The 21,602-nt window shown below is 35.7% G+C and overlaps 1 protein-coding gene across 2 annotated transcripts in view; it reads left to right on the forward strand.

Moving 5' to 3' along the window:
* Positions 1–758: 758 nt before the first annotated feature.
* LOC119772066 (protein turtle homolog A-like) overlaps positions 759–21,602 on the forward strand; it is an 87,974-nt gene continuing 67,130 nt past the window's right edge. The window contains exons 1-3 of one of the 2 annotated variants that reach the window (XM_038268348.1): positions 759–1,049; positions 17,224–17,318; positions 17,397–17,597. In XM_038268348.1, the coding sequence (XP_038124276.1) occupies positions 17,258–17,318; positions 17,397–17,597 (262 nt within the window). In that variant the 5' untranslated portion in view covers positions 759–1,049; positions 17,224–17,257. The remainder of the gene's footprint in view (positions 1,050–17,223; positions 17,319–17,396; positions 17,598–21,602) is intronic. The other variant, XM_038268347.1, reaches the window with a different exon arrangement.

A 21,602-nucleotide genomic window follows, 5' to 3' on the forward strand; every position in this document is an offset into this window, starting at 1 on the left:
ACTTAGATTCTCCTTTCCTGGGAGTTAAACAGATTTATAAATACAGTTTTTTTTTTAAATTTGTTCATTTTATAAACAACTGACACTAGATAATTGCATATTCTGCATAAAAAATGTATTTTCCTTCCATCTAATCTGAAATCAAACATATTTTCTGAAAGTAGCATTACAGGATTTCTTTTTTTGTTGCATTTAGTTAAATCAGGATTGTAGTTTTTATGGCAATCTCAAAAACCCTCTTAAGACACAATTTACAAGCTATATAGTGCCCACTTATGCAAAAATGCACGGATTTAACATGAGCACTAACACTTTTTTAAGACTCATCCTTATCAGGATATGTGGTTACTAAAAATATTGTTTCAATTTTTTTTTTCTTTTGTTCGATTCAGTTTTTCTTCTGATTTTCATCATTTTACAAAATATATTAATTTACTTCTTATGTTGGCAGATCACATCAAATTAAAATACATTTAATTTGCTGTAGTTTACTTTAATTTTAATGTAAGACAATGTAAAAGAGTACATTTATGTAGTACTTTTGGAAGTTTCTGTGAGGGAAACTAGATTTGACCTTTTCCCTGTGAGTCTCTTGGGTGCTGTCTGGGCTCCAACATGAGGTGAAGGGCGCCCTCTGGCTGCCTCAGAGCTGGACTTCATCAGGGGGATTGGCAACGGAAAATATGTCAAACAAGACAAAAAAAAAAAAAAAAAACTGGATTAAAATTCAGAAGCTTTCAGAGTTGGGATGTGGTCAGGATGATGATGAGTTAGAGAGAAGAAGGAAGCAGCAGCGGGGGGAGGGACAGAGAGAAGGGGTGAGGCTCTGAGCGTCACCTTTACGTGAAACGAACACCTGTTGCCCGGTGGGCAGAAGGAGACGCTCAAGAAGAGAAAGAAAACGCTCGTATTACAGCCGGACTGGGACCCTCTCCTGTTTTTGTTTAAATGAACAAGACGCTCTTTCTACTCTGTTTCAAACTGTCGCTCCAGTTGGACTGAAGGAAAAATGCAGAGGATTTGTTTTTAAAGGGAAATCCAGCAACAAGGTAATGTACATTGGGAAAGTGAAATAAATCCTTGGAGTTTTTAATAAGCTGTTTCCGGTACTTAGGCTGTTTAATCCAAACTAATAAAGGTCTTAAATTACGTTATAATGTGAAAAAAAAAAACGCTTTATATTAATATCATGGATTTAGATACTGAAAACCAAACAGGCCTCCTAAATCACACTGCGTATTGTTTTATTTTAAGTGGTTCTTGAATTTTATTTCATTTCCAGTATTATTACAGGCACAGAAGAAGCCGCGTTAATAGTAGAAGTATTGAAAAGTTAATGTTTTAACTGCGTCTCTTCAGCACTTTGGACTTATAACACCGGAAGATAAGGTGCCTTTAAACAGCAAACCTGTCCAGGGCCGCTGGAAGTCATTTTGATAAGGGGCTGCTGTGACATTTTATTTTATTTTATTAAAAAAAAAAGACCTATGAGCCTATAGGCCTATTTAAAATACAATAAACAGAAATAAATAAATGGATTGAGATTCACTACTTTATTTTCATATGCACTTCAGTGCACGCAACCAGGGTCTGTAACACACAGCAATAATTAATTAAATTACATTAATTATTAAATATTAATTAAACTTAACAATAATTAAAAAAAAAAACATTCAGTGGCTTTACGTCAATTTAAAATCCAGCATTCATGAAACGGTTGGGTTTTTTATATTTGACTTTAGGTATGACTTTTTTTCTGACTGCTTTCATACAAACGAGACACAAAATCTGATCAGTGTCTTCCACATAATGCAGCCACTGCCTTCTAGCAAACAAAGCCGGTGCCACAGAACGTGAGAAGGTTATTACCCCAATGCTGTGCAGGAAGTTTGAAACTGGGGCCGGTCTAATCCAAGCAGTCTAGCTTGGGTTGCGGGTGCTGGAACTGTGCCTGCTGGTGCAACTACCATCTGACACGCCGTGTGGACAGTCTCCTCACTTTGGTTGCTCTCCGTTGTCCTGGTTGCGGTACTAGTGTTCTTCTTCCCTGGTGGTGATTTTTCAAAAAAAATCCGAAATGTGTTTTGGTCATTAGACTATGTACATTTACTAGGGATACCTCGAGCGGAATACCTCAGCGTTCACTAGCTTGACGTTGCCATGACCACATAACTTCCGTGAACTTCCTGCTAAATATTTTAATCAAAATCCAAATGCATGTAATAATAAAATAAAAAAGTCTAAATCATTTCCCAAAATACTCATAAGAAATGTATAAATTGTGCAAGTATTTTTAATAATTTATTAAATTTTCTCTTTCATAACTAGGGGGTGTTGGGGCACCCTAGCACCCCCACTTTCTGCGGCCCTGACCCGCCTGCTCTGTTTTTATATATTTCACTTTAACAATTGAATAGGCTTTTCCCTCACTTGATTCCCTATTAAATCAGTTATGTGCTTGACTATACCATTTTTACTATAACTAAAACTGTTAAAGCTGGATGTAAAAATAAATTCTTCTCCTACTGTAACACAATACAACATGAACTGACCTATTAAGCCTACTGAATATTAAAGGACCTCTTATCCATAAATCTATTCCTTTTTTATTGCTAATTGATTGTATGAATCGATGCCTTATAGCACCGTATATTTATCTCTGGCATTATTATTAACAATTTACTGCACTTTTGTTTAAACTCTGCTTTTGTGTGAAAATATGCATGTTTGGTGCCCTCTTTAGGTTAAAAAGGGGTTATTATATCTGATTTTTTTCTTACGGATCTGACCTCACTAAGGGGTAGCTGCTCTCTGCAGACTTGCTCCAGGGGTGGGTGGCCACCCTTAGCCAATTAGTGGCCACCCCTACCATTATTTCCCCTCCAATACAGACAGTGGCAGCAGTAATACTCTCAAGTGGAATATTCTAAACATTTTATTTTTTTGTGGTTAATTATAGACATCAATATATTAACATCAAAGATGATAAGTACAGAATTCATGTTCTTTTCAGAATTAGATTTCGTATTTTATGGCGTAAAGGGAAAAATATGTGTCTCTGTAAGTCATCTAGGAGTCTTCAGTGAAATCATAGATAACTACAGTATTTTAATAAAAGCTTATTAAATAATCAATTTATTTAGATTATAGTGCTTGTAAATATAAATTTTATGCAGAATGTTTATTCATACAAGTAGGTAATAAATGACAATGATGATTGATTTACGCCCCAGAACTTAAAACCGATGTTTATCCGCTATACCTTTTATCTAGAAATTACGGATGTTTAAATATATGCGTCTATTTGTTAGTAAAGGCTGTAGGAAAGTATACTTTGTCTTTATTTAGAAAATATGGATGTTTTGCTGGTTAATTTTCCTGTTGGAACAGAGTAGATTGACTCTGAGGTTCTGGTGCCTATCCACTTTCGGCCACCCCTCAGTGTACAATGGTTATTGCCTGGCCACCTTTATTAAAAATTTCTGGCTACGCCTCTGACTGGCTCCTCATATACTAGGTGGTCTGCATAAAGACTGACAATAAATAAATGTTTTTCTTCTAAAAAAAATCATGATTCCCCTCATTGTAAAATGAAATTAATACAAAGTTAATTTATTCAAAAAATTTATTAAATTCCATTAAAACAAACCTTAATTAATCCCAAAGGTAAATTAAATGCTCCAGTTGTTGTACACATTGACCGCTGTAGGCAGGAAAGATCCAATGTATCAGTCTGTGTTGCAGCTGATCTGGAGATGCCTCTTACCAAAGAAACTGTTGTTGTGTAACCGTCTGATGAAGAGGATGCTCACAGTTGTTCATAATATTCTTCTCCTTTTAAAGAATTCTTCTTTGTGAAATAATCAGCAGTTCTAGAGGAGTTAGGGTTGGAAGTTCTTTATTAGCTTTTAATTCAATTCAGTTTATTTATATAGCACCAAATTCACAACACATGTCATCTCAAGGCACTTTACAGTTTAACCAAATCATACAGCAAATTGATACAAAGTTTTCTATCTAAGGAAAACCAGTTGATTGCATTGACTCATTGACTCAAATACAATCCCTCAAAGCTTTGAAACTGGATAAAACACGTCTGCTTCATCCGTCCAGTCTAGAATAATGATTTGGCTTTAGTGTTTTGTTACTTAGTGAAATAAGTTAAAAGCTTTTGGAAAACAACATTAATTTTGAAGAGAAAGAATAGAACATGTATTCAAATTGGAAGGGAAGGAAAGTGCCTTGTCTTTCCAGTCTAAAGGATGATTTGGCATTTATTTTGTGCCAATGGGACACAATACATAAAAGGTATTGATTTTTGTTTATCAAGAGTGTTTGGTGTGTGTATTTATTGCTGGTAGTATCTTAGAGCCAGGGGCTTAAACTGAGCTGCTGGCTTTCTGCATAGAACCTTCCCACAAACCCTTTTTTCCTCCATCTCTGATGAGGAAAGATCATAAATGGAATTGCCCTGCTCACCTTGTTTGTGTTGCTGCAGCTGTTTCTATGACTCAGCTTTTTCTTTTTTTATATACTGTTTTTAGGCAGAAGTTAAGCCTTGGATTGATGTTAATGTATCTAATTTAACCATTTTAATGTCTACATTTGAATTCCCTCAAAATTTCTATTTTGCCATCTTATTAATTGGGAATTAATTGGTTATAATGTTATTGAGCATTTTGGACTCTAATGAATATGTGGTGTTTATGTGACTTTGATCCCTTTGCTATATATACACACAAATTTCAAAGATTAAATGCATTTGCAAAAGATGTAATTTATTTTCTTTTATAGAATGGAAATGTATAATTTTGTTTGGGATATTGATTTCTGAAACTGGAGTGCATCTTCATTGCAGTGATAATTGGAAAAAAAAATCTTCTCATAACTTTTCCCAGATGAGCTCCGTTAAATGATTTCAAAAGCTCTCTTGCTGGTTTTTATCGAGCCTCTCAGGACACCAGCTGGGCTCTTGGTTTCATGGATAATATTTCCCTCAAAGTTTACATCATCAAAAAATGAACTCGGTGGCAATTAATTAACCTAAGAAGGAGGAAAGCCCATATGGTGCCTCTTGATTTGCAGTACAGTAAACACTGGATGTTTGACTTCTAAAGTAGGCTAAAATTACCAATTTAACAAATCAGCACTTTAGCTGTGGATGTTTTTAATTATATCGACAGAATATTGACAGAATCTGGTTGAAATCTTGGATAAATGGAACATAGGATTTTCACATAAGCCTTGCCTTGCTTCTTGAGTTACAAAATATGGCTTTTCAAACATTATGTATGGAACATTTTCAGTTAGGACATCAGTATAGTTTAAAAGAGACAAACATGTGGCCTTGAGCAGGTTTTTGTTTTTCTTTCTGGCTTTCAGGTTGAAAAGGGGTCCCTGACTTTAAATTAAAACCAATTAATTCCCTTTTTCATTTTGCATTTTAACTGAAACACCCTTTGGTTGAAATAATAAAAGCTTAATCATAACGACCTCTCAATATTTCATACAATCGCCTTGCCTTGAATCAATGCTGCAGCAGCTGGGCTCTATGGGGACAGGTGCTTTTTGCAATTCAGATCAGCAGAAAGATAGATGATTCATGTCATTTTATTTTCATATGTTCAGATACTGCTTTTCTCAGCACAATAGAGATGCCAAAATGCTGGATACTTAGCACAGGAAATATAAATGATACCTGCAAATCATAAAGAATTATTTTTTATTATTTTAACACCATTATAATGAGATACCACTGGGAAAACGTTGGTTTGGCCTAGTGAATAATTTCCACTCTACCTTATGTTTTGGAAGAATTTTAAGCTGAGAGACCCATTATTGTTTTTGTGGTAGGAGGAACCAGATTTTTATCCAAAATGCTGATATTTCAAAGACTCCATGGTGCTTTTTACACCAATGCATTTTTGACAGTGTTTGAAAGAAAAAAATAATATTTTAATATAGAAAATCTGAAACCTTCAGTTCTGTGAGTAACAAATTCATCCATTCCATCAATATTCCATCACGCTTTATCCCTGCTGGTGTCGGAAGAGATGCTGCTGCCTATTTCCAGCCGTCAATGGGCGGGAGGCGGGGTCCACCCTGGACAGGTGGCCAGTCTATCGCAGGGCAACTTAGAGACAAACAGGGAAAAAAAACAGTCACACTCACACCTAAAGAGAATTTAGAGAAGCATATTAACCTCACAGCAGAGATGGGAAGTAACGAAGTACAAATACTTCGTTACTGTACTCAAGTAGATTTTTCTGATATTTTTACTTTACTTTACTACTAATTTTTATGGCGACTTTTTGCTTCTACTCCTTACATTTTAAAAATTGGCTCGTTACTTTAGTTTTGAATCATTTCAATGGAGTTACCGTTATTATTTTTCACGTCATCAATACCAAATTCAATCTAATTGGATGGGAATCTACGTTGCATTTGACGCACCACTACAAGATGAATGGACAGATTCGGCGGTATTCATTCGCGGCAAATCATTGCAGCTTGGTGGCGGTGGCGTTAGCATAGTAGCATGGACGACGAGATGATTGAAAATGAACACAACGGAGATCTAGTCCTATTGGCAGACATCCATTTAAAATGTAGGCAACGGCATGAAAAAAGTGGTTTCTACTTTTACTTTTATACTTTAAGTAAATTTACAAGCCTGTACTTTGTTACTTTTACTTGAGTAAAGAAGTTTAATCAGTACTTCCACTTTTACCAGAGTATTTTTTAACACAAGTATCTGTACTTTTACTCAAGTACGGAAAGTGAGTACTTTTGCCATCTCTGCCTAACAGTCATATTTTTGGACTGTGGGAGGAAGCCGGAGTACCCGGAGAGAACCCACCCATGGAGAACATGCAAACTCCATGTAGAAAGACCCCGGGCTGGGAATTGAACCCAAAACCTACTTGTTGCAAGGCAACAGCACTACCTGTGCAGCCCCAGGATAACAAATGTAATTCTGTATTAATTCCAGATTATTGATTTACTGTTATTATTCTCTTCATATTCAGAAGTTTTTATACAGATTATTATCATTTGGTGGAATTTTATTTAAAATGATGGTTCTTTAGTGATATATTTTATTTTGTGCATTTATTTTGGGAAATTACCCATTCCCTTTTTGCCTAAGGATAGACCAGGCTTTTGAGGGGTATCTTTTTCTATCACAATTCATGCTATCATATGAAAAAAAAAAGTATAAAATACAAAATAGCAAACGAAAATTATGTTCACTGAATAAATGCAGTCACAAACTGAATTTGTGACTTAAGTTTGACCTGTATATTGCTTTACTTTGAATGACAGGGTATTATAGTCGCTATTTCCTGGGTTCATTTGACAAGACAATTTAACATTCACTTTGATTCACAGAAGAGAAACCAAACATTTTCACTCCAATTGTAGATTCCTGCTAAAATGGAGACCTCTTTATTTTCCCTGTCCTCCCCCCCCTAAGTGCTAATCAAACCAAACCAGATGGAGGGTTCTCTTTGTGATGGAAAGAGTGTGTCTGGATTTATAAAACCCTTGCCTTTCTAACACATTTGAAAGATGGGGGGAAAATAAGATGTAGATTATGAGCGGTCAGGGTGAATAACGTAAGCTCCCGGCGGGAAACTCAGTGGTAAAGTTACTTATCACAGTAACAAAGACGAACTGGGCTGGAGTAGAGTGAATGCCAATGAAGACCATTCTATTTTCTTTTTTCTGTGAGAGATGGCTGACAGGAGGAGCTCCTAAAAGACATTTCACAGCCAAATATTCCTGGGATTATGAGTTTAGCCAAAAATGAATTTTAAATACAAGATGTATTAATAGGGAGGTATAAAAGAAAGGGAAACTGTCATGATTCTGCCCTTTGTGGACTTTTTGAGTTTTCATTTACATTTTAATTTATGTCTTCCTAGTTTCTTGGTTATTGCTTCTTTTTCAATTTGTGTCATTGTAGTTCTTTTCTTATTTTTAGGCAGTGTTGTGATTCTTGAGTTAGTGTCTGTTGCCCCCTTGTGCCTGTTTCCTTTCCCCTAGCTCCCTTCTACTCACTTCTGTCCACACCTGTTCCATATCCGCTCATTAGCCCATTCTGTGTTCTGTTCCCCATATATACACCACTTCTGTAGTTCCTCATTGCTTGTTCCTTGTCATTTCTTTGCTCCCATGTGTGTTTTGTATGATGTCTCCTGCATTTTTGCTTTTCAGTGTTTTTCTTTTTGGACTTTACTTCTGTTGCTCATAGGATTTTGATTAAATCTTCAAAAACTCCTCCCTGCCTCCTCATCTCTGCATTTGGGTCCTAAAGCAACTTCCACCAAACCCTGACAGAAACCATTCGAGACCTATAACTATATATTTTGACATAATTGTAAAATTAGCCGCGTTACCTTTTTTTGAACCCACATTTTTTTTGTATTAAAACAATGTTTTAACTGTTTAATGTTAGGTTTTACTGTTTTAATTGCCATCATTCGTTCACTACTGGCACATCAAATACTTAAGAATATGAGTTTATTTATTATCATTAAAGGATTATCATGAAACCCCCTGAAAGTAGACATCTTTATTCAATGCATCAGTAAACAGCAAATTCTAATTCTTGCAATAATAATAAAAAAAATAATGATCAGATAATCTAGTAATCCTTTAATTTTGCTACTACTCTACTGCCTCTTTCATATAATTTCTTGTACTCATGCCCATTATGATCAACATTTGCTTCATGTAATTTTTGATTAAATATATTTCTAAGTGATTTTGTACATGACAGAGTTTTGTAAGGAAAACTTGAGCTAACTACAGTATGGCAGCTAAAACCTGATCAGTGTCATTGTCAATGTTTAAATGTTAAACCTGATTGATATAATATACTATAATCCTCCAGAATAATTGTAAAATCACAAAATTTAATCAGTACCGTAAATTACAATCTGCAAAAAGCTAGTTTTCTAATTTTCTGTAGCTTTTAGCTTAGCTGCAGTGCTAGCTTGCATGTAAATGGCACAGATACATTTTTCAGTTTTAGACGTAGTTTTCGCTTCTTCTCTTCTGCTGTGACATAGAAGATATTTATGTTAAATCATGGGATGTTTCTTTGAGAGAGCCTACAGATTTCTTCAGACTTAAACAGGACAGCGACCCTATGCGTCCAGCCAGAGCTACATCTGAATGGTTTAGATCAAGCCATATGCACATTAGAATCCTATCAGTGAAATCTGGAAGCAGTCCTCATCCTGCCAAAGATACACTGAGCTTAGGAAAAGTCCCTTTGATTGATTGAGTTCTATTAAGAATAAAGCATTAGATTTGAAGTGAAGTAATGGTGTTGCCAATATGTGAAAAATAATTGGATTATGTTTTTAATTAATTGGGTTTCATTTTTGATGAAAATCTGGAACAATTACTGACAGAATTGGGACCAACGCTACAAACCACAAAGGACTTGCGGGTGTTTTGCAGCATAAGCTGTTTCTATTGACTCAATGAGACAGAATGAATTATAATGAACACACCTTCTAGATTTAAATTTGTTTAATAGATGAAATATGTATAGTTTCACTTTAAAGTCACAATTATGTACTACTTTATTTTGCTCTAATTCAGTTTGATACATTGACATGTAAATAAAATCCACTCTCATGAATTTAAGTATTTAATTGAGGGCATATTTATTTAAAGGTTGCATGTTTTCTCCTCTCTTAACAAAATGTTTTTTTTTTCTTTGTTTTTTTGACTGCAGGTTGCCATTTGCAGCCTTTAGTTTTCATAAAATCAGCTCCTGAAATGATAAACTGCAATAGCTTCAGTGCTTTCTCTGGCTTATCGGGTGAAATATGTGGGTTAAAGATGATAATCCTTAAAAGCCACAACCATACTTTAAGCTTGGTGCTTTTCAATCCTTCTTTAACTGAATTTAATCATTAAAATATATGAAGTAAAATATCTTGCTTTACAAATGAAAAACTGGTATTAACACAGCTTTTATGCTTTTGTTAATTTCCATGTTTTCATTGCTTACATTACAAAGTTCAAGTAAACCTTTATTTTCATATCTGCTAAAATAACACAATAATGAATCCAATTATCTATTTTTCACATTTTTTTGCAGATGCTTTTTTCATTTAGTTTGTTACGCTTAAGATTTGAACTTTGAACAGGGTAGCACAAAGACTATGCAAATGGATATTAATTGTTTTAACACCAGTTCTACCTTTTGTCTGCTACAGGTAATAAGGGAAGGTTTTATTATTAATAAAATATAATCTTCACAATACTGTTTCATCTATTTATGGACTTATTATAAGCCTAAGGAGAGAGGGTGTGCAGTCTAATTTTAGTCCCAACTTTAACCTAGTGGTTAAGAAAAAAAGAAAGAGGAATCAAGTTTAGATCCACCTTCTATTGTAAGCTTCAAACACCTAAACTATCCATCAAAAGAGCTAAAAAAACATGCTCTAATTTGGGTTAGGTGACCTTTTTATTTGGCTTTAGGGTGACACAACTTCCTATTTTTTCCATCATGGTTAGTCCTTTTGAAATGTCTTGGCATTTCTTATTATTTATTTTTTAACTGCAGCTTTAGAATTTCATTGGGCATGAAGGGAATTTACTCTTAAGAGAATTGAATGACAATGGACACATCACAATGAAAAATAGACAAGCTTAACATGCAGTTTAAAGAGAACATATTTGTGTGCAGCAATTCGGAGTTTTCCCTTTAAGTTGTTTTTGTTAGTATTTTGTTCTTAGCCCTGGAGTTAAATTCTCCCCTACTCTTTTTTCTTTTTGTAATTGTTTTTCTTTTTTTTTCCCTTTTTTTTTTTTTTTTTTTTTTTTTTTTACCATTTATTCATACGAATTCACCCGAACTGAATGCAAGTAAGGCCATTAGTGTTATAAATATTCTGGTTGTTATGGTGTCCTAGATGAGTACTTTGTCCACTCTTGAAGTACTTTTGCTAGACTGGCTGATCCAGAGATCATTGCTGGTCCATTTATATTTTATGTGGATAATGGGTCTCACTGTAGTTTGATTGAATCCCAAAGCATTTAAATTAATTTTAAACCCAGTACCTGACTGAAATATTTCACTGACTTGTTTCTCAATAGTTCTTGACATTTTTAAGATCTGGCATTAAAGATTGATTTATTTTGCTTCATTATAAGGGATTTGTGGATTTCCATGGCCTGAATGTAATAATGGCTAAATGATAAGAAATTCTTCAATTACTGAGGTAGATGAAACTGATAATGTTATGTCTACTTTGGAAAGCTTCTTCTGTTTTAAAAAGCTCTAAAAGAATATTAGTTTACTCATTTTAAACTTGCATTTCTATACATGTATATACAATTTTTTTTTAATGTTTTTTGCCTTAAAGTAGTTGCTAAATCGACTTTGTTACTCTGACTTTTTCACAATAAATACATAGAAATGTAGGTGTGTTGCAAATGTGTAACAGCAGTTGTAATGGTAAATGATAATGTGCTCTAATAGCTACTGTTAAAAAAAAAAAAAAAAAAAAAAAAAAATATATATATATATATATATATATATATATATATAAATTGAACTTTATTGGAGACATTGAAGAGATTAAACCTTTGCATTTAACCCATCCCCTTTGGGGAGCAGTTGGCTGCCACTGTGCAGCGTCCAGAGAGCAATCTGGGGTTAAGGAACTTGCTCAGAGACCCAGATTGGCAGTCTTTGGGAGTGGGTTTCAAACTAACAACCTCAGGATTCCAAGCCCTATGCCCTAACCACTAGGCCACCACTCCACTCTCAAAATACCAGAAACGGGTGCTTTCATGACGTTTCTGTAAGCATAAAACAAACGCTTTGTTGCCAGAACAGTTATATTTCTATTTTTATTTTTTTTGTGATATTTAACTTGACTCTTAAGAAAAATAAAGTCTGACCAAGAAGGAGAAACTGAAGAAATCCTCGTCATGGGGAAGTACTTTTTCCCAGGACTGTGTATATAAATTTTGGTGTGCATTGACAGGTACACTTCTTTGGTGCAAAATACTAAAGGTCGTAAAATCTGATATTTTTGAAACCTTTATGACTAGATCTATTGGTCACATTGAATTGACTTGCAGCAAAGCAGATCTTGTAGATAAAAGGTCAAGTCGTGTTTTTATTTGCATCTACAGCTTTGTTTATGGCCATTATAACGCCTTGGTAGTTGATGCTGAATATTCCTAATGTTGGTATTGAAGTAGACATCTTATGGGCCTGTTTTTACCTTTTTACAGTCACAGCACATTGGTGGTTGACCTTTTCCCATCGTTTCTGTTTGCAATCTATTCAGAGGTTAATGTCCAATTTCTGTTGCTGGCAGATAGAAGCAGTCTTGAAATAGTCCACACTCTGAGGGAAAGTTTAGTGCTTCATTTTCCTTAAAGGGTACAGTCACCGTGCCACTTCAATCGATAAACTGGTATGGACGTAAAAAAAAAAGCTTGTTTTGATGCCAACAATGTGGATTCCTGAAAGACTTTTTGCGAGAGGAGAAACTCAATTTGACTGGAAAACATTTGTCTGGGAGACTGTCCATGTTTTGGCTTTTAAGGGAGCAGTCGTTTGAGGAGCCTGATAAATCTGAGCCTCAGTCATGATTATTCGGCCCGTCTTCTTACACAGATTGAAAAGGCAGCAACAGAATTCCAGCAACACGCCTGTCACTGACATTTCTATTTTTTTCAGGTGATAAATCCAGCTGCTTTCCTTTAAGGGCTACCTGCTCGTTCATTATATCTTTAAAGCTTTTCCAGAGTGCACGACCATTGAAGCTGTGCTATCAGTGGCAGGACGGAGGCAGAATATGTCTGAGGGAAATGTACAGAGAGTCTGACTCACTATGGCGTCTAAACAAAGCGGCTGTGTGTTGTTTGGCTGCTCTTAGTATTTTAGTTCTGATTTAATGACAGAAAATGTCCTGCAGCTTAATGAGCCTTTTTTTTTTACTCTTATCTTTCCTCTTGCTGTGTTTTCCTCGCTGTCTTTTTTTCCCCACTTTATTGTTTTCTGTTTTGCCAGTCATATACAAGCATAATCATGACCAATCAGACTGTAAGAAAGTTTTATTTTTAAAGTCTTTTTAAACAAAAAACTCTCTCTTCTAATGCCTCTTGACAGCTTCAGATGACAGACATCATTTTTAAGCATTCAGTCCTTACCGTCTTTATTCTTCCTAATTAAGGAAAGAGAATACAGCAAATTATGCATTTCAAAAGGTTTATTTTTTAACTGTCTCTCTCTGGTTCAGGAGGGGCTTTTTCTCATGCTAAGTTTTTCATTATTATCCTCGGATACAGCAGTTTGTCAAAAGCCAGATTCCTCAATATTGACGTTCCGTGGCGAACCTTCCTAAAAGAGGGTGTCAGTGATTAAAACTCATGTTATCTAGATTCATTACACATGGTAGTAATTCAGATATGAGTTTACAGAGAATCCAAACCTAGAAATTTGATTTTCTAATTGACAGGAGTGGTGTTATAGAGTACGATAGTCTAGTAGACTGACACTTCCAATAAGGAGTGTAACCTGTAAAAGATTATTAATAAAGAGTTTGGCTGTTTAATGTCAGACTGCAGCTATTGATTCATTTAGTATTTTTTTATTAATTAATTTAATTTTGATTATATGTTTGGAATTTAGTAAATTAATTGTAAATGGCAAAAAAAAAAAAAGTACAATATATATACTTGTAAAGATGTAATAAGAAATTTAGATTTCTTATCTTAGATTGAAAATGCAATGGCTTTATTGAAGCTGTAAAGGTTCATCTTTCAGTAAATAGCATGTTTTAGAGTCTGTGTAGCATATTTTTAATTAAAGTAATTTAATCATTTCATCCCTTTTTCAGCATGCAGCATATTAACTTGAACTGCATTTACCATCCATGTTGGAAGTAAACACCAGAAGTCTAAAGATACCTCCAGAAGTCAATCCTGTTTTGTATAAAATGAAGTCATATTGAATACCCAGATCTTAAATTTAGATTTCCTTGAAAACTTTCTGTGTGAACTTTTTATTTGAGTTTCACAGAATCTCACTTGCCAAAATATAGATGATTAAATGAAGAAAAGAGAAATGTTTACAGGATCTCTAAAAGCAGCAGTCAGGGTCAAGTTTGACTTGCCTGAAGTTTGAAGAAAAACGTTTTTAATGAAAACAATTAAAAAATTCGGCTGTATTAACTTACTTCTGGCATAGACTTCTGGGATTGTTTATTTATGGAAAGTTGAGAGCGAATAAAATTTCTGACAGAAAAAGTGTAAACAAAAGCTCCAAGATTTCCTGGTAATAAGCTGCAATGAATGTGGAGTTCTCTTTAGATGGCTTAGCTTTGCAGTCCTCAAGGCTGCAGGAAGGGCTACATGATGTTAAAAAAATACTTTGACAATTATTATGACAGTTATTGTTTTATATTGGAAAGATTAAGTGAGTTGTGATAAGCCTACATTTTGCTCACTTCCCTTTGTTCGTATCTATGCAATAATCACCCTATGCAATACCATCATCCCTCTCTTTTGACATAAAAAGAAAGAAATATTGTAAAAAAAAATGTAGATAAATGATAATTTTGTTACTGAATCACTAAGATGAATAAGCATTTTCTCTGTTATTCAAACTCATTGAGATGCGCCTGTATACTGAGCATCTGTTCATTCTAAGCAGAATGAAGATGAGTGATGGACAGCCGGGCTGAATGTATCAGATTTTACTTCTTTGAAGCATAACCATAATGTGTCAGCTACTCCTCCTGTCTCCTTGTCCTCTCTTCTCAAACACTTTACATCTAAATCAAATGTAATCGATTGAGCATGAAGTTTTCTATGCAACAGCAAAAAGTCAGGTAGGTGAAGGACTGAGGATTGGAGTGTTTACGTTCCAGCTGACTGTGATGAACAGAAGGGCTGCAGATTGAGTTTTCACTCTCACATTAATTCTAGAGAAAATCTTGTATGGTGCGCTGTTTGCTGAAGCATGGGAGTGTGTTGAACCAAGCACAGCAACTGTTGACAGCCTACGTAATTGTTTTCCACTGGTTTAGACTTTGCCCCAGACCCACATTTAAAGAAAGGCGATAAATGTGCGGGGTGCAAACAGGAAATAAGGTGTGCATGACTGCTGATGTGGCGGTAGAGTGTTAATCACTCTGGATAGCAATTGGAAATTATAACAAGACCATCAATAATCTGATAATTCAAATTTGCTAAATACTAAAATATCTCCATGCTGCAGGCTTTAAGATACTGTGTTAAACTAAAAACATAAAATAGCTTGGTTTTTACACTGTAAATTAGTAAGGCTGGGTCCCAACTTGTCTGCCAATTTGTTTTCACAGTCAATGCCTTGTTAACAAGATAATCATGCCGATTCTTGCCATGAGCTTCCCCTGCAGACATTTTGTGCAGAAAATGCTGGGATGAGTCAGATTGCAAATTGGTAAAAATCCAACCTTTTGGATTTTCTAATTCCCGATATCCTAAGGTTTCTTGTGGTCCTTGACCATAGACTAGGACATACATTCTGAATGGGAGGTGTAGCCAGTCAGAAAGCCTTTGTCAAGGGGGAAAAAACCTGTTTAAACCTGGTAACAATCAGCTTTTAGTGGCAGTTCACAGCTCACTGATGCGTGTCTACCTGGGTCAAACGACTCTGCACGCTACCTGTGTTAAAATAGGCACTGATTGGCAGGCTGTGGGATAGCCAGAGCTGGGTTTACCTGCTAAATTACTTGATACCATTGAGTGCAACGTATGGACGTCAACACGCCGCACCAATCACATCTGATCTAACAAGCCGAAACCACTGTGTTTACATTCGATAAACATGGAGCAGCGCTGGTAAGAGGGATTCAAATAGATAAGAGGAAAATAATGAAGAATACTGACTACGCCCTGGCTTCCTTACATGTTTCTCTCCATTGTTTACTTTCCTGATTTCTGTCGCACTAGTAAATCATCAAAGCTAACCTTGTGTGATGGTGTGACCAGACACACAGCTGTGTCGGGACAGAGGCCATGCAGCTGCCAGTGAGGGGTTAGACCCAGTTTCTTCTGCCAATGGGAAGGTAGCCAAATGTCAATTGTTAGTGGGTCGATCCATGTTTATAAAACACGCATTAACACACTACTTTCAGTGGGAAAGAGGCTAAAGAGATCTTAGAATTGCCCTCAATGTTATGTTTCTCTCAGAGGTCAAAGTGTTATTGAGGCCAAGGCCAACATAGCCCACAGGATCATAGCAATAACCGCAAGTCCTCCTGTTTTCAATAATTCTGTTAGAAAATGGTTGAAATTAAAAAAAAATATATATATATATATATTTCTAGAACATTATGCTTTATTCAATGAGTTCTGGTATTATAATACATTTTAAAAATTCAAAGGTCCCAATGTGATTATTTTGCACTGGGGAAACAAAAAAGTTCCAAAAACACAGGCTGTGTAAAAACCTGGAAACCAACATCAGCTGCTTACTTGACTGCGGTTGCATTGAAATGCATGATATATAGAGCAGGGCTGGAGGCACAACTTTGCTCTACTGGGAACAGATGGTTGCTGGCAGCTATTTTATTGTTTTTTTTTTTTCAAACAACTCAACAATCATGAAAAATGTGTTGCAAATATGTCCGTTGGTGTCTCCTAAACCAGAAGTAATGAAAGATTCCCATTGAAATGGATGTTCCAGGTCGGCGTACTGTAGTACATTTCAAACACAAAAAGCAAAATTGAAGCATTTTTGCACTTTGACATTAATTAGAATTCCTTAATATTTCCTTTTGGTCCTATCCTCTCAATTTTATCCTGTCCTTGACCGCATATAGTCTCAATGCTGCAGCCAGGTACCGTCATTGATGTGCTTTAAATAAAACACTAAGCTGCTGCTGCTGCTCACGTGACTCCTAAGATTGATATGGCGTTTATGTCATCAACTTGTAGAAAAAGGAGAAGGAGGCCAGGCTGTCTGGCTGCAGAGGCTGCTCTTCCCATTTGTGAAATGATATGGGATGAATTCCAGTTATTGGAAAACTATAGAAAAATCCAAATGCTCTTTTCTCCCTTCCTGTAAAATGATGACAGTACTGACAGCTCGGTTAGTCTTTTTAGGTTGGAAAGCTGTCACAGATGGCTGTCATCCTATGTGCAGCCAAGGAAGTAATGGGAATGTGGCAATTGTGTCTCTTTTGCCAACAGAGTGAACAGGCTGCAGGTTGTGTGAGTGACAGCTATGGGGTCAGGAAGATCATACCGGCAGACTTTCACTGCAGTTGTAGTCATTTGCCACTTTTGTAAGTATCACTTCATTATCTCATGTAAAGAACGTTTGACAAACTACTAAAACTTATTTCACTGCTTAAATTCATCAGTAACAACGGAAGGCATCAAGTCAGAAGTTCGTGGAAAGGTTGGAAACTCAGTGGAACTGGAGTGCAGTTTCCTTCCACCAGAGATGCAGTTTGCCTCGTCTGCATCCCCTCATGTGGTGGAATGGGTCCGACAAGGGCTTGAAATTCCTGTCCTGATTCAGTATGGATCCTACCCAGCACATATACATCCACATTTTGAAGGTGAGTACCTGTTATAAAACTAAGCAAACACGTGAGTAGTTTTAAGCACAGCTAGTTCAAGAAATCTGTTTGGGAGGAAAGATGGAGCAAAATGAAAAGCAGAACCTGAGTTGAGGAAGATGACTACTGATAAGGTGGAAATCAAAGCAGACACACCATTTAAATCTGATGTCTTTATGTTAAACGTTGGAGAAGCAGCAGACCAGCAGGATAAAGGTTTAGACACTCTGCACATTTACTTTCCACATTTTTTTTGGACTGGCTGGCCGAAATCAAGAGATGAATGTGAAATTGGGTGAGAAGACAATAAAACTCCTTGTACAGAAGATTGTTTTTATAAAATGGGAAGATACATAAATTAAATTTTCTAGATCCATATTCAAACCTGAGTAAAGGCAGGGAACATTTGCTCAGCAAGTCAGACATTTGATCATATTTTTAAAATAATTTCTCCTTTGGAAATGTACTGGAGGTGTTATTAGCCACCAGAAAATTGGCTTTTTCATAAAGATTGTCTGATAGTAGATAAGCCTCCTGAGCTGTTGATGGATCCTGCAAGCAGGAATGGGTTTGCTATTAGAGTCGCTGCAGCTGTAAATCTCAGTAAGTTGGTCTGCCATTTTCTAGCTATAACTCTTAGTTCCTTTCATCTTGAAACATTGTGGAGCTACAATTTTACCTAATGCATGTAGAAACTGTTAATATCAATGAGAAAACTGTCCACGTTAAAAATGAATGATGATATCTTCTAAATCTTCTCAGCCAACAACAAGAAAACATTAGTCAGACGATTAACATCAGTTACCGATTTGACTGATAGTGTGCACCCAATAAAAGCTCTTCATGCCTTTATCATCTTTCTGCTTCTTGTTTCCAATGAGTTGGATGAACAGGAGGCTGCTATAATCTCCTGCTTAGCACTTTGGATGCTACATAATGAAAGCTTTTGCTATAGTTTTCGGTTTATTCATAATATATTAATATATAACAAAATTATTAAAGTGAATGAATAAAAATGACATATGGCGCATGTCACTGTTATTTAAAGTCTTCAATATTTTTGCTGATGATGTCTTTGCACCAAATAACCCATGGTAGTTTATTTTAGGGCTGAAACAATTAATCGGATTAATCGTAATTAATTGACATTTCAAATGATTAATAGATAATTTAGTAATTGATTAATCCTTTAACTGGAGTAAAGAGACTCTAAAACATGCCTTTGCCTGAAAGAGCAATCTACTTTGAGCAGTAATTATACCAAAATGTAAAAAAACAAAAACAAAGAGAAAATGATCAGTACCTGTACCTTAAATTTAAGTTAAAAAATAATTTTCCGTCTGTCAATATGCTTTATTCAGAACTCCATAACTGGAAAAGTATGTTAATCAATGTGTACTTATGTGTAGTTCTTTTTACCAACTAAGAATGTGGGGTAAAGATGCATGCTTTTTCGCTTCACTAAGGCTACCTTCACACTGAAGCCTGAAGTGACCAAATTCCGATTTTTTTTTTCACATTTGCGTCCTGTATCTGATCTTTTAATGACAGTCTGAACAACACATGTCAGATTTTTTCCAATGCGACCCAGGCCACTTGGCTATGTGGTCCTGAATCCGATACATATCTGATCTTCTCAAATGCGACTTGTTTCTGAACGGACAGGTCGCATTTATCCGAACTGTACGCCATTAATACTTGACATGGCGGACAATAATGCAGAGAGCAGCCTTTATTTTCAATCCTCTTGAAAAGACTGTGTTGTTAATCCAGGGGTTGAGGTTGGAAAAGAAATAAAAGATCGCACTACCATCCATGTTTATTTGTCTAAACACAGGGCACGCTCGCTTGTGACGTCATCACGTCCTCCACTGTGCATGTGGGACACTTGTGTTGTATGAATGCAGTTCACGCTTGAGGTCACATACAAGTCGCATATATTTGGAAATGTGAACAGCAGCACAAAAGATTCGTATTTCACCCAAAAAAACTGAATTGAGCATTAAGGCCTACAGTTTGAACATAGCCAAAACCAGGGGTTACCAACTTTTTTAAGGCTGAGGGCTACTTTATGGGTATTGAGTCATAGGACGGGCTACCAATACTGACCTATGAACTAGAGGAGTCGGCGTTCACCTGAATTTCATAGATAATAAACATATTTCTATTGTTTCTTTTCATTTGTAATTTTCTTTTAGATATTCTCATTATGAAATCCATATAAATCCTCAAATGTTCTAATTTATTGATATGATAAAATGCTTCATAAATACTTCAAAATAAGAGCTTCAGTAAAAAATAACATTTCAGATTTAGTCCACTGGTGAATTGTTCTTTTTTCAAAAGATGCTGAGGGCACCCCATGTTGTCCTTGAGGGCCCCTTGGTGCCCACAGGCACCACGTTGGTGACCCCTGACCTAAACTTTCCATTAATATGCTTGGATACAGCTCTTTGTGGAAATACTTTAAGGCTTGTCCTTGTTGCTAGTTAGTAAAGGTCCAAAAACAAATGGGCTTGTATTTGATTATCCAGGCCAAAAGTCTCTAACACAACATATCACCATTAAGAGTTTTCTTGTTTGTTGTCACATACATTACTACATTAATTCTATGTGTTCCTCTATGAATTCTGTGCTTTTTTTAGCTATAAAACATAGAGGGGAAAAAAGCCTAAGATTTATCATCCTCAGCAGTAATCCTATATAGTGTAGGACTTGTAATGAATTGTGTGTTACCATAGTTTGTACCTATGAGACTACATTAATAACCATGGAGGGGTTGGGGAGTTCTGACTGTGATCTCATTTACAGCCTGTATAAAAACGAAATACCGCCCCCCCCTCAAAAAAAAAAGGTGTAATCTTAAAACACTTAAAACACAGTCCCACATATACAGTGTTGCTTTAAATCAAAATTTTCACACCATCCTTATACTAATGTCTGTCTGTGAAGTTCTCATTCATTAAAGGTAATATACAGAGTAAGGTGAGTGTACTTCTGGCTGAAGTCAAAGATGAAACAAGACTCTTGTTCTCAGATTACATTCAGCACCACACCTTGGTGGCCTTTCAAACCAACTCTCACATTACATCATCGTCTATTGTTCGCATTCTTACCCAGAGCATCATGAACAAAGGCGGTCGAAGGTAAAAAAAATAACCTGAATGGGTCAGGCCTACCTTTGTGAGGCTTCTGTTATCCTTTAAAGTCACAAACAATGGAACAAATGTGGACAAAAAAACACACAAAAAACATGTCTGGGTGGCTCAGATCTGTTCTTTGTTAACACACATTTTGTGCCTCTTTAGACATGTCTGTAAAGATTTTTATTCTGGACATGGGCATTGCTTTTGGATATTTGGTGCAGCACCATGAAAAGTTCTGATGGAGGTGCATTTTTTTTTTTATAGACAGTGTCTGAAGTGGCTTACAACTAAAACTTCAAAAAGTGAAATTAGTGGGAGGCAAGCAGGCAGCACCATGGCAGTAAGATAGCATTTAACCTGATTTGTTAATCTCCATCAATATTAAGACTGACAAAGACCAATCAACATTTAACCACATAATTATTTCTCTCTAAATTATCTAGAACACATGCCTTACTCACTCTTGCATCATTTATCCCATGCTGTGCAAACGAAAACTGTTCACATCCCTCCCAGTTTTTTTTTTCTATATCCAGCTGAGACATCTGATATGTTTAAGTTAAGGGGAATTTCTTCAGAAGAATAGAGTTATATAATCTGATTTTTTTTCTCCACATTTTCTTACCAAAGCAAAGTTGTGCCCAGAGGCAAAATGCAGAAGTTTAAAAACATACAGGGAAAGTCACATTGATTTTATCAGTCTGTACATCCATCCATCCTTTTTTCCATTTTATTTTTCTAGCTCTGTATTTTGTGGTAGAGCTAAAATTAATTATTCAGTATTTTTCATGTTTATGATAGAAAATAGCCCAATATCCATTAAGAAATTTAACACTCACATGCATGCCGATATATATTT

The sequence above is a fragment of the Cyprinodon tularosa genome, unplaced genomic scaffold (genome assembly GCF_016077235.1).
Source record: "Cyprinodon tularosa strain WSP-4 unplaced genomic scaffold, ASM1607723v1 ctg7, whole genome shotgun sequence".
NCBI lineage: Eukaryota > Metazoa > Chordata > Actinopteri > Cyprinodontiformes > Cyprinodontidae > Cyprinodon > Cyprinodon tularosa.